This window comes from Mytilus trossulus, chromosome 3 (assembly GCF_036588685.1).
Source record: "Mytilus trossulus isolate FHL-02 chromosome 3, PNRI_Mtr1.1.1.hap1, whole genome shotgun sequence".
Classification (NCBI taxonomy): Eukaryota; Metazoa; Mollusca; class Bivalvia; order Mytilida; family Mytilidae; genus Mytilus; species Mytilus trossulus.
The window spans coordinates 81,965,963-81,980,058 of record NC_086375.1 but is presented as its reverse complement, the minus strand read 5'-3'; the positions used below and the strand labels follow the sequence as shown (position 1 = coordinate 81,980,058).

General features: G+C 31.8%; 2 protein-coding genes across 3 annotated transcripts in view; one reads left to right on the top strand and one right to left on the bottom strand.

Moving 5' to 3' along the window:
- Window positions 1–2,175: 2,175 nt before the first annotated feature.
- LOC134712615 (RING-box protein 2-like) lies at window positions 2,176–6,392 on the top strand. The gene is made up of 3 exons (XM_063574342.1): window positions 2,176–2,395; window positions 4,828–4,875; window positions 5,915–6,392. Exons 1-3 carry the CDS (start codon window positions 2,254–2,256, stop codon window positions 6,031–6,033), a joined length of 309 nt encoding a protein of 102 aa, XP_063430412.1. The 5' UTR covers window positions 2,176–2,253; the 3' UTR covers window positions 6,034–6,392.
- Window positions 6,393–11,082: 4,690 nt separating this feature from the next.
- Window positions 11,083–14,096, bottom strand: part of LOC134712613 (transcription factor Dp-2-like) — a 30,679-nt gene continuing 27,665 nt past the window's right edge. For both annotated transcript variants that reach the window (XM_063574339.1, XM_063574340.1), the window contains one exon: window positions 11,083–14,001. In XM_063574339.1, coding sequence (XP_063430409.1) covers window positions 13,806–14,001 — 196 coding nt within the window. In that variant the 3' untranslated portion in view covers window positions 11,083–13,805. The remainder of the gene's footprint in view (window positions 14,002–14,096) is intronic.

The window sequence follows — 14,096 nt, the reverse complement described above, 5'->3', positions numbered from 1 at the left end:
GAAGGTTTTTCTCTCTGGGATGATAATACATTTATCAGACCATACAGATGTAAATACCCTCTATGATCAGACCAAACGTCTTTTATATGTATTGTATTTTGGTATTGACATATCTTCATAATGAAAGATATCGAAGCGGCAATAAGAAGAAAGTATTTAAGATATTATTGCGACTATCTTGCTTCTTAAAAATATTCAAATATATCTATAGGTCTGTTTTTGGTTAATTGATATATGACAAGGTATATATTTTTAATAAACAAAATATATGAAAAGGGTGGGGTACTTGATGTCTCAGCTGCTTATCCCTACCAAAAAAGTTTGAAGTGCCCCCCCTCCCCCCCTCGCAGTGCCAGGGGAAATCACAACCCCCGACAGTAAAACTTAACTGGCAGTCCTTGTAAATGAATGTACTGGGATTAGTACTAGAGGAGGCCTCGGTTGGTCAAAGTTGTCCCCTACTTTGGCCTGGAGATCAATCTTCTGATATCTCTCTGGTTTGTCTGTTTCCACCGAGTGGCCCGGTGGTTCTCTCCGAGTACTTCGGCTTCCTCCACCATAATAACAGACTTCCCGGCGTCCTAGCACTTCCTTTGTGATGGGTGGGGATTGAATTGTCCTTGTAAAAATAATTGTCGTATAAATATACGTTAGTGACACATCTCCTTTAATCCCGACAGGGAGTGTACGTGGATGCCACTGTACCCTCGCAGTTTTCGAGGGGTTCTTCGGATATCGGAGGCATTTACCAGTACATACATTCATACTATACTAGGTTTACTAAATCGATTAAAGCACTATATTCCACAAAAAGATTTATGTTAAACTTTTTTTTAAATTTTATAATGGATATGTTACAGAACTTCCTCTTTTTGATTATTGTTGGAGTTAAAATATCCATATCTACGGATATAAACGTAGAAAACTTGTATTATAATGCTAAAAAAATATAGGGTACGACTTAGTAGAAGTACGAGTTGGTAGAAGTACGAGTTGCCGAAAGTACGAGTTGGCTGAGTACGAGTTGCCGAAAGTACGAGTTGACATGTATCCGTTGTACAATAGGGACTGAAACATGTAATCTAAATATGGAAAAAATGTTAAAATTGCGAAAAAGGGGAGCCTAAATAAGTCTTAACAAATCATATGACACTCCACCTAATACTTTATTTAAACAATTAGGATGGTCAGAGACATATATACACATATGTCTCTGTGATGGTTAACAATCATACCACATTTTTTTTTAATACTTAAATTTGTCTTATTGATGGAGGTGATAGAACAGTAAATATTAAGCGAATTTTACTGTTTGCTAATGCTATATATTGTACTGTGGAGATTTGTTGAATACACCGACTGTGGAGGTGTGCCTAGATCGGCAGATGTTAGAACTTGAAATACGGGTCTCACTAATTAGCGACAACAAGCGTCAAGAAGCGACAACAAGCGACAAAAAGCGACAACAAGAATTATTTTAGCGACAACAAGCGACAAGAAGACTATTTAGCGACAAGAAAACATTTTTTTTTATTAGATATAAAGAAATTTGAATGTAATGTGTTTTTTTTAAATTTACGAGCAGATGTCTTATTAAAATGTTTTATTATAGATAGACGAAGAAATGAAACATTTGTGAGGAAGAAAGAGATTGTGAAGTTTATATTAATTTAGTTAGGGACGTATATAGTCCTTGATTTAGTATATTGGTAGATGAAGAAATTAACATTTGTGAAGAAGAAAGAGATAAGGGGGGATCGGAGGGGTCCTTATCCCGAAATCCCGGGCTTAAAAACACGAAATCCCGAAATTCCGAATTTAAATAAAGTAAATCCCAAATTATAAGATAAATAATATGTTCTAAAACACAAGGACAATTAATATCATAATACAATAATTAAACGTAATACTGGCTGTTATACATTATAGATGATAAAATAAATATGTAAATAATGTTTCATTTTTTTCTATCAATTTTAACTTTCTTGTCGCTAAAATTATTTTCTTTTGCATATTCTTTTAATATTTATTGCAATAATTAATTTTAATTAAAAAAAATATGTTTTCTTGAACCTAAATAGTTTCTTGTCGTTTGTTGTCGCTAAAATAATTTTTGTTGTCGCTTCTTGTCGCTTGTTGACGCTTGTTGTCGCTAAAATTCTTGTTGTCGCTAATTAGTGAGACCGGAAAATACATTACAGATACAGGTTGCGAAAAGCACCGCGAAATCAACACTTTTTTAGAAAATAGAAAATGTCTGATGAAATGGAAGTAGATCGAGAAACTGCTAAGAAACCAGAGAAAATGTTTACTCTTAAGAAATGGAATTTGGTTGCTATGTGGAGCTGGGATGTTGAGTGTGATACTTGTGCAATATGTCGTGTCCAAGTCATGGGTAGGCTACATATCTGAAAGAAAAGACGCAATATTTTGATATGAAACAACAACAACAAATTACAGCTTTGTCATAATTAATATTCTTAACACTTTGATCACAGCCTGATATTTCCGCCTAGAAAGAATATTCAACTGACCAAAGTCAGGTCATTTTCAGATAGTGTTTCACAGTTTGGGAAATAGGTTGTGGTTAACTGGACTAGTCACAGTATCATTTTAAGAATCAAAAAGAAAGAAAATCAAGAATAAACAGATAACAGGGAATGGCTCATCAAAGAGTATATCATCAGATTTTATTCCACTGTTTATACATGAACATATTGATATCTTAATCAATATTTGATTGGTTGCCAAGTGTCATGAAATAAATCTTCATACATTTGTATTCCCATGTGAAATGTCTGGTGCAATACTGTGCACAATTAAAAGGGGCCTGATGGGGGTCTCATCAAGATTCACAAGTTTTTTTTTGTTATGATGATTCACAGAAAGTAAATTTCCATGATTACAGATTATGAATATATAAAAAAAAATCTGTAGAAATACGGATCACAATAGCGAAAAATGCGCTGATCATGAAAAACGAAAACAACCCATCAGGCCTGGCCCTTCAGTTAATGTACATGTACCTAACGCTTTGTACTTTTTTTTCAAATAGCCATAGAAAAAATTGTAATCCTGATCAAATTTATTTCAAATATTAAAACAAAAAGACTTATAGTTGACTTTTAATCTATACTGTTTATCATGTTTATTATAATAATATTCTTTGTTGTATCTATGCTGTTATTTACTAATATGTTCATTGGATCTTTCTTTAATAAAATAGTTCATATTTCTAAATACTAGCATATACATATATACTGTTGAACCATTAAATTTGTAGGTTCCAATTTTCATGGATTTCGTGGGTACAGGTGAACCAACAAATTAAATGTTCAATGTTACATATTACAATTTTCTATAACCATAAAAGCTATCCTCCACGTACAGCCTTCAGTCAATCAGTTCTTACAAGCACTTGAAGCCACTTGGATTAAAATATTGATAGATAGGCAGTTATAAAATGAAACGATTTTGGGTCCTACACATGTTTAAACAAGACCAACTAGAGGCTCTCAAGAGCCTGTGTCGCTCACCTGTTACTGTATTTACTGATGTCGGTCATCTTGGTTGGTAGGTGGGGTCATTAGACACTTTTTTTAAATAGATACCATAGTGATGATTGTGGCCACGTTTAGTTTAATATGGCCCATAGTTTTAGAAAAGAAGATTTTTGTACAAGTTACAAAAATGACGAAAATTTGTTCAAAATTGACTATAAAGGGCAATAACTCCTTAAGGGGTACTCTTACAATTTTTATCATGGTGACTTATTTGTAGATCCTACTTTGCTGAACAAAATTGCTGTTTACAGTTTATCTCTATCTATAATAGTATTCAAGATAATGACCAAAAACTGCAAAATTTCCTTAAAATTAGCAATTTTAGGGCAGCAACCCAATAACGAGTTGTCAGATTCATCTGAAAATTTGCGAGGGGATAGACCTTATTCTGATGGACATTTAAATTTTGAAAGATTTGCCCTAAATGTCTTAGTTTTAAAGATATAAATCAAAAACCGCATTTTACCACTATGTTCTAATTTTAGCCATGTCGGCCATTTTGTTTGGAAGGCGGTGTCATCGGACACATTTTTCAAACTATATACCACAATGATAATTATCCCCAGGTTTGGTTTAATTTGGCCATGTAGTTTCAGAGAAGAAGATTTTTGTACAAGTTACAAAAACTGACGAAAATTTGTTAAAAATTGACTATAAAGGGCAATAACTCCTTAAGGGGTTGACTGACAATTTTGGTCATGTTGACTTATTTGTAGGTTTTACTTTGCTGAACATTATTGCTGTTTACAGTTTATCTCTATCTATAATAGTATTCAAGATAATAACCAAAAACTGCAAAATTTCCTTAAAATAACCAATTCAGGGGCAGCAACCTAACAACGGGTTGTCCGATTCATCTGAAATTTCTAGGGCAGATAGATCTTGACCTGATTAACAATTTTACCCCTTGTCAGATTTGCTCTAAATGTTTTGGTTTCAAAGATATAAGCCAAAATATACATTTTACCCCCGTGTTCTATTTTTAGCCATGGCGGCCATCTTGGTTGGATGGCCAGGTCACCGGACACATTTTTTAAACTAGATACCCCAAGGATGATTGTGGCCAAGTTTGGTAAAATTTGGCCCAGTAGTTTCAGAGGAGAAGATTTTTGTAAAAGTTTACGGACGACGGACGCAGGACGACGGACGACGGACGCCAAGTGATGAGAAAAGCTCACTTGACCTTTCAGGTCAGGTGAGCTTAAAATGGTTGGGCTTACAGTGACAACATATAGACTGTACTAAATGTATTTTGTATTTCCAGATGCATGTTTGAGATGTCAATCTGAAAACAAACAGGATGATTGTGTTGGTAAGTCCTGCAATACTGCCAAGTTTAAGACAAGTTGCCATCTGTTATTGCATATATTTAAGTTCTTACTTATTGATACTCTCTTGCTTGTGGTAAAATATGTTGCATAGACAGGAAATGATCAAATATGTGGTAAAAACAAACTAAAACTGTGTTCCCATGAATTATTTTTATTCTTCAAGGACAACTACTACTTTAGACAGAAATTGTTTAGGATCGGTGATCTCTAGGTGAAGTCAAATATTTGCTGGTCCCCTAATTGAACACACTTTATATTGATTTCGAAAACTGAATTAGTGATATGCTTTAAAGATTAACAATCACATAATTTTCAAATTGTGTAAAATTTCTTAATTAAACCTTTCGGGGCAGGAATTTTTCAGGGTTTGCTGTGTGGGCTTGAGTTATTATCAATTTAAACAAGGTGGCTTTTCTACGATTTTTTTTATTATTTATAATTAGATATACATGTAGGAAGATGTGGTATGAGTGCCAATGAGACAAGTCTCTGTCCAAGTCACAATTTATAAAACATGTAAAAGTAAACCATTATAGGTCAAGGTACGGCCTTCAACACAGAGCTTTGGCTCACACCAAACAGCAAACTATATTGGGTCCTAAAAATTACCAGTGTAAAACCATGAAAACCATTGAAAAGGGAAAACCAACGGTCTAATCTATATAAAAATGAAATAGAGAAACACTTACATGTATGTACTACATATTTTATTGTACTAATAAGCTTTTTCTACATGTATGATTAGTACACATTTCTTATTCGTGTATATATTTCATGGTTCCTGTGGATTATGAGTTTTCTTGGGTTAAGTTTATCAATAAGTTTTTTGATTCTGATTTTAAAAGGAGTGACTTCTAATGTTACTGTAAAAAAACAAAAAAAATATTTTTTTAAAACTCTTTCTGCCACTTAACTTGAAATATACATGCATTTATAAAGTACCCTAATCATAGTCACAACTATTACTTAATGATAATTATTTGTTTTCTGATTCTTCTCTTTTTTCTCTATTCTTACCAGTTGTGTGGGGAGAATGCAACCATTCCTTCCATCTATGCTGTATGACATTGTGGGTACAACAGAACAAAAGATGTCCTCTTTGTCAACAAGACTGGGAAGTACAAAGAATAGGAAAATAAAACGTAGATATCACCATAACAGTATTGTCGTTAATGTACAAGAAACTTCACTTTTATAAATATTGATCTGTTGGATGAAGAAGTTACAGAAATAACTCATCCTTTGAATAATACATAATTACAGATTGTTTAGCAGAGAATAACAAATGTTCTCAAGTTGACTCAGATGCCATTATTATTATCCATCATCCAACATAACCAGGCACCCAAGACAATGTAACTTATTTTCCTAAAGAGACTATCCAATGACATTCATAGCATTTGAACTGAATTGTATTTAAGTATACCATTAATTTTTTATGATGAATATATTTATTATTGTGTGTATGAAGTAAGAAAATTAAAATGTAATATTTTTATCTGCTTTGTATTATTGATCATGACTGGAACAAATTAAACATAACAAAAATGAGTTTGTGAACACAAGGGTCCACACGCTGAAATGTCTCGCCTTCTTTACTTATCATTTATATTAGGTTGATAGTCCAAAATATAAAGCTTTATTACAACTGTCACATAAACTTAACCAAGAAAACTAAACATTGTTCAATGAACCATGAAAATGAGGTCAAGGTCAAATGAACCATGCAGACTGGCATGTACAGCTAACAATTCTTCCATATAACAAATATAGTTGACCTATTGCATATACACTGTAGTTATAAACAAAAGGCTGTCACAACGACAGCAAACAGGATTTATTAGCATTTATTTGTGTCCTGGCAATATCACAAGAACCATTACTGATGATTGGTGAAAGTGAAAATTGTCAATATCAAATTTGACTTCTATTTTGTCATCAGTATCAACATATTAAAATTTGAAAAGCTTAGATTGAATGGTTTGTGAGTAAATGCAACAACGTGAATGGAAACACCATTTTACGATCTTTCAAGAACCATAACTCCTGAACGGTAAAAGTCAAAATCGTCATTATTGAACTTGACCTCTATTTTGTCATCAGTAACAACATATTAAAATTTGAAAAGCTTAGATTGAATGGTTCATGAGAAAATGCACGGACACGACTGGAAACACCATTTTTCAATCTTTCAAGAATCATAACTCCTGAACGGTAAAAGTCAAAATCGTCATTATTGAACTTGACCTCCATTTTGTCACCAGTAACAACATATTAAAATTTGGGAAGCTTTGGTAGAACAGTTCATGCGTAAATGCACGGACACGACTGGAAACGCCATTTTTCAATCTTTCAAGAACCATAACTCCTGAACGGTAAAAGTCAAAATGGCCATTATTGGACTTGACCTTCATTTAGTTGTCAGTAACAACATATAAAATTTTTAAAAGCTTTGGTTGAACGGTTCTTGAGTTAATGCACGGACAACATTTGATTGCCGCCCGCCCGCCGAGCATCCCCAATTTAATAACCGACATTTTTGTCACAAAAATCCTGTTAAAAACACTCAAAAAAACAACTCAACACTGAGCAATGAACTGTGAAAATGAGGTCAAGGTAAAAAAAAAACCTGCACAACTGACAAAAGATCATAAAATATTTCCATACACCAAATATAGTTGATCTATTGCCATTAGTTTAAGAAAAAAGATAAACTCAAAAACTTAACTTTGACCACTGAATAAGGTCAAGGTCAGATGACACCTGCCAGCTAGACATGTACATCTTTCAATCATTCCTTACACCAAATATACAAGACCTATTGCTTATAGTAATTAAGATATGGACTTGACCACCAAAACTTAACATTGTTCCTTGATCCATGAAATGAGGTCAAAGTCAAGTGAAAACTGTCTGACGGGCATGAAGGTCTTGCAAGGTACGCAAATACCAAATATAGTTAACCTATTACTTATAATAGGAGAGAATTTAACATTACAAAAAATGTTAACTTTTTTTTTAAGTAGGTGGTCACTGAACCATGAAAATGAAGTCAAGGACATTGGACTTATGACTGACAGAAACTGCATGAGGCCTCTATATTAACTTCTAAAAATAAATTTTCAGCCGATCATCTGAAGACAATCATCATTTCTTAATACATAATTTTCAAGCAGTGTAAGGGAGGTAATCAAACATATATGTAACAGCAATCTCCCATACAGACAGAGTTATCGTCCTTTCCTCCTCAATCTGGAGGAAAGGACGATAACTCTGTCTGTATGGGAGATTGATGTAACAGTATTCTTTAAATTTGAACTGGATTATCTCCCTTACACTGCTTTGAAATTGTCAAAATTGTATTTAACCTGAAAAACCCTCATTTTCCTCCCTAATTGCTAAATGATTTGAGCCATAACCCCCCATTGCCATATGGGAACTTGTGGTATAATTTCAGAAAGATTTTTTCCACTTAAAATCAAGTTATCGACTGAGAACTACAAAAATGCTTATGTTGGCCCCTTTTCCTAAACCTTTGGGATCATAAGCCCCAAAATCAATCCCAACCTTCCTAATGTGTTAAAATTTTATTGATTTGTATTTACCTATACTACACCATCCGTTTTAGAATGACGCTGACGACAACATCCACATGATGCCAATGTACGACTAATTTTCATTTGGTTTTTGAAGTCGTATACTAAAGACTATGCAGGGATTGTCCAGTGCCACTTGTTAAAAAGTTTTAAAAATATCAGAGTTTAAACAAATCTCAAAAAAAAATATAAATAAGTCCTTTAGTTTTCATGCCTGAATTGTTTCTCAGTTTTCATAGGTTACTATGTTGTTTTTATTCTCTCGCATGGTTGTCTATAATTGCTTACATCCACTTTAAATCTGGAGAATTTTGTCTCATTAGCAATCACACTCCATTGCCTTTTTTTAAAATATTAAACCCAAACTTTTTATCTATTGGATTTTCATGTTCAATAATTTGAAAAATGTGTCGACACATCAATTCATATTTTATCCATTGCAAGTTGGATGTGTTTTATGCATGTTTGGCTGGATTCATAACTTACCTCTACATTCAGGCTGTCATTAGTAACAGTCTACATTTTGTGTTCAGACTTTCTCTCAAGAAACTTGTCACGTTAACACAATTAATTTTAAGAAATTAAGAGGAAACTACCACCATGAATTGTTGATGAACTCTCAACTAGATTCTCAGGTCACTGTACTCGAGACAAAAATCATACAATTTTCTTGTTACTATATGCACCCCTTCCTTCCTCTTCATATCATTTTATATCAGGCCATTTTAAATACTGTGAATTCATTTATTTTCTTGAACAGAGGAAGCATTGTATTTTCAAAGTTATTTTATTTTATGGTTTAACAAAAGTCTGCATACAAGCCTATAGAAAATGAATACCATGTTGAACATCTAGTTCTAATCTGAACTCTGAGGAAAATTCCAAACAGAAAGTCCCTAATCAAATGGCAAAATCAAAAGCTCAAACACATTAAACGAAAGGACTACTGTCATATTCTTGACTTGGTACAGTGATCTCATGTAGAAAATAGTGGATTGAAGCTGGTTTTAAAGCTAGCTAAACTTCCCACTTATCTGATCAGGTACCCTTTGTGGTTTCCCTTCAACTGATCTAATCACAAACTTAATAAATAGTTGACCCGGAATAAGTGGACAGCTCACCTATTTCATTCCTCTGTATTTTTAATGGCTTAAACATAAGATTTAAACTAATAATCATAATCTTTATTCATTATGTGTTTCAAACTTCTTTTTTTAGCTTGTTGATGAAATGAAATCAACAGATGACACATGATATGGCATACTTCTTATTGCTTGTTGTATAAGAAAATCTCCAATGATACAGGTGCTTATAAATTAACCTTCGACACAAAGATAAAACTTTCTAACAATTATAAAAGACATACATAACAAATTTCATTACTTTTAACATGATCTCTCCTTTACTCAAAACTAAAAATAATACATGCCTCTGCTACCGACAGTTAAACTTTTTTTTATCTTTATTTATTTTAAATACTTCCATACTTAAATGGGAAAACAAACACTTGTCATCAAAGTTTTAACTTATTTAGTCTTTTTTTCTGTTCATGACTGCATATATTGAATCATACATTTATATTCTATGATGAAAACTGTACAAACTTATGAAATCACAAAATGAAATGAATGAATACTTTGATGATCTGTTCCTTTTCAACAATTTTTTTTAATACTAATATTTTTGGGGATTTTATAGTCAGTTGCAATTTTCAGATAATGACTATTAATAAAACACAGCATTTTCCAACAGTAGAAATCATTTAAGTTAGAAATTAACAGCTTGTTACCAACACTACAAATGACATAGCATATAAATAGAGAGAAGATCAAGAATGTCTAAATACCAAAAAATTATCACAAAATGGTTACATTATAACTAAACTAAAACAACATCTTTATGGATATATCATCATGATAAAACTGTACAATGTAATGTACAATCATTCTACACCTCACCTGAGGAGAACTTATAAATAAACAATGATGGGGGTATCCTGTTTGAATGTATCAATTATAAGGTATATTAAGAGGATATGATCCAAAATTATCATAGTATTCAATTCAATTATTAAAAAAAATTATGTGTTGAAAATGTTTTGATTCAATAACATTAAAGTATTGGAATTTATTTAATACTGCATCTTTGGTTAAATTTTTGAAACTGAATGTTACAGGATGCATTTGTTTTCAACACTAAAGAGGCAACTTGAATATTCTAAAATGGTGGTGTTTTTTTAGATTTTAAATATTTCTTTAATACACAAACTTGGAGTAAAAGTAAAAGGTTGTTTCACGTTTGAAAATAAAATGAATTAATGTGTTGCTGATATAACGACATTCAACTCTAAAACAAGGTTTTTATTTGTATTCAAGATTCCTAATATTTCATGCATCTAAGTATCTTCATTTCCCCCCTTTTTATTCGAATTACAATTAACAAGACCCAACTGAGGGATATATTTATGAATTTTCATATTACATGATTTTTTAAAGGATTTCTAAAAATTTAACATCCTATCATTTTACTTTATAGATCATATCCCTCAAACAAAATATAATTATTAATAGTCCAACGTTGCAAGTACCAAATGTCTTGTCAAAAGATATCAATCATGTAATAATTGTTTTTTTAAGTTTTACCTTTAATTTAATACTATTGCATAGAAAGATATCCCAAGGAAAATTACTTTAGTACAAACAGCTTTTTACTAAAATATTTACTTTGGGTGTACTGAATCTCAATACTGCTTCACAAAATTATTTTGTTTGATTTTTTATTGTTGTTTTCTTTATGAGACATGTTACAGGTTTTGTTATAAAGGCTTGTATTATATGAAAAGTTACCGATCAAGGCTGACCTTTATATTCATTGAACTTTACACAGAAATATTTCCATAAGAAATACTTTACATAGTTCAGTAAATAAATTCAAACATTATCAAAAACAGATTTCCAATTGATATAATACACATACAATCATTTGGTCCTAAAACATAGTGGAATTTCTTAGAACAATTATCATATACATGGATGAAATATGTTATAATAAAGCTTTATACATTATCATTTTTCTGATAAACCAACCTCAATCAATCCTATAAATAATTATCTTAAATAAAAAAATATGAAATTTTTACTTCTTTGTAAAGATGACAATAAAGTATGGTCATTTCAATAATGAAAATATACGATATATAACAGTATCAATTTGAGACAATATTTTCTATCAACAATACTAAAAAATAATGGCTCTGTTATCATTCAGCAGAAAAGACACATTACACCTGGGAACACAATTGGTGAACAACAATTAGCAACCCTATGATTCAATTTAAACATGTTTCCTATCTATAAGGAAAGTTTTAAATAATATAGATCTAAATTTTGGAATGACATTAAACATTATAGATATAGATGTAAAATATATTCAGTAATTTGCAGCTTCTTCTACCACCGTATACAATTTTAAATTTTAAAACCTGCAATATTTTTAGGGGGGGGGGAGAACTTTGTCAACATAAAGAGGATGTGATCTCAACATCTCAGTCTGATAAAATATCAACAAGTTCACTTGTAAAAAAGAATCTATGGTCAATACAATAAGGTTTATTATTCATTTCTTACTTTTGTAACATTTTACAGGTCAGAACATTATGTCACAGAGAAATAATTCTAATGCAGAATAAAAAGATCACCGACTTGTCTGGTAACCATGGAAACTAATGTATTTGCTAAAACGTGCCACATAATACTAATAATTGCCTTTTTCAGCATTATAACTTTCAATCTAATAATGAAATTAATAAATGAACTGAAAAACAAATTGGATGCTTATTGCTGATTTGATCTGGTTTAAAAGTTTTGTTGTTCACATTGTTTCTCTGCCTTTCTAGCATGATCATACACATTTTTGATACAAAAATAACAGAAAATCATTTGTACATACATATAACTTCCTCGTGTCAAGTCAACTATTACTAAAATGTAACAAATCACTAGAAATAACAACTATTTCTATACTGTGAACATATTTTCTTCATGTGTCCTGAGTTATTGGACATAGTGCATTCTGCATAAATAACATAAAATTATCACAATGTGTTCACATAATATACACACAATAATAGTTCACCCAGCAATCATTTCAATACGGTTGTCAGGTTGTGCATTTCCTTCAATATTTTCAGTTTATATAAAATTGTCTGATCTTTCTAAATTGATTTATGCATTTTAAAACTTTGAGCAAAGAAATGTTAATCAACCAGAAATAATAATACATTATGAAACCACAAAGATATCAGTTGGCATATATGTAAAATCTAGAAGGCTTTAAAGAAACGTAGAGGCCTGGTCACATGGTTGATTTTCCTTCCATAAACACTGTGTTATAATGTTTCTAGACTACAGAGATTTGTCTTTCTTTTGTAACCCACAAACCTTAGTGAGCAGATGTAAAATTTATTATCAACTATCAACAATAGAGAAATGTAAGAACTCAGAGGTATTACATAACTAGGTTGAAGTTTCATGTAATTTAGTGCTGAAACTGGGTGTAAATACAAAACACTGACAACTATATCCAAGTGACTACTCATATACAACACATGATCCAATAAAGTATGCCCTTCATCCTCTGGATTATACCACACTTAATAGGCTATGGTCACTGTAACACCATAATAAATCAATCTGACCTGATACTGAACATACTGGTCATGGTAAATTAACCAAGTAAACCTATGGTGATACAACACTTTCTCTGATATAGAACTCACAAACATACTGATCCCTAAACAAGAGTACACAAGCGTAGTGTGGTACTGTAAAGTGAGGTATTTTCAACTACATTAAATATCACTATTTCCAGGGACCAATCCCATTCTGAAGATTTTTTTATCTTTTTCTTGTCCCAAAGATTTTCAGTAAAAATCAAATAAATTTGTCTGAATACTTCCACAATTTTATGTTAGTTGCGTAAATTTGAGCAAAACATAACACCTTTCGAAAAATTCCACAAAAGTACATCATTTAACTAGTCCAAATCATATGTAAAGGATTTCTTTCAATGATAAACCTATGTTTTCCTTTCAAGAACCATTGATTGTTGTCAAAATCAAATTTGCAAATCGCCATCTTTCTTCTTATTGGACCATAACAAAAACAGTAAAAATTTAACTTGTGACAGTTCACATGTGACCAATACTGTTAAAAATCATTACATAATCAGATCATAACAACAATTTGGGTCTGACAATCACATTTGACTAAACAGTCCTATCTGTATCCCTGATTCAAGTGAGAACTAGTCTAGCTTTAGCTCATATCTAGTGGACTGGATCTGTCGTCATCTTCCTCCTCTTCTGAGAATTCTGATGGGGTTTCTGTTGCTGCTCTCGAAGGAACATGAGATCCTAGACTGGAAGAATCTTGTGATATCCCTTGACATGCCATTGCCACCTCCATATCGGATGTGTCTGTACTATGATGAGTTAAAGCAACTGGTTTTGATCTAAATGATGAAAGATATAAACTTGATTAAAAATTTAAATTACCTATTGTTCACCTTTAAATAACATACTCTTAATAAAATATTCTTATTTCCAA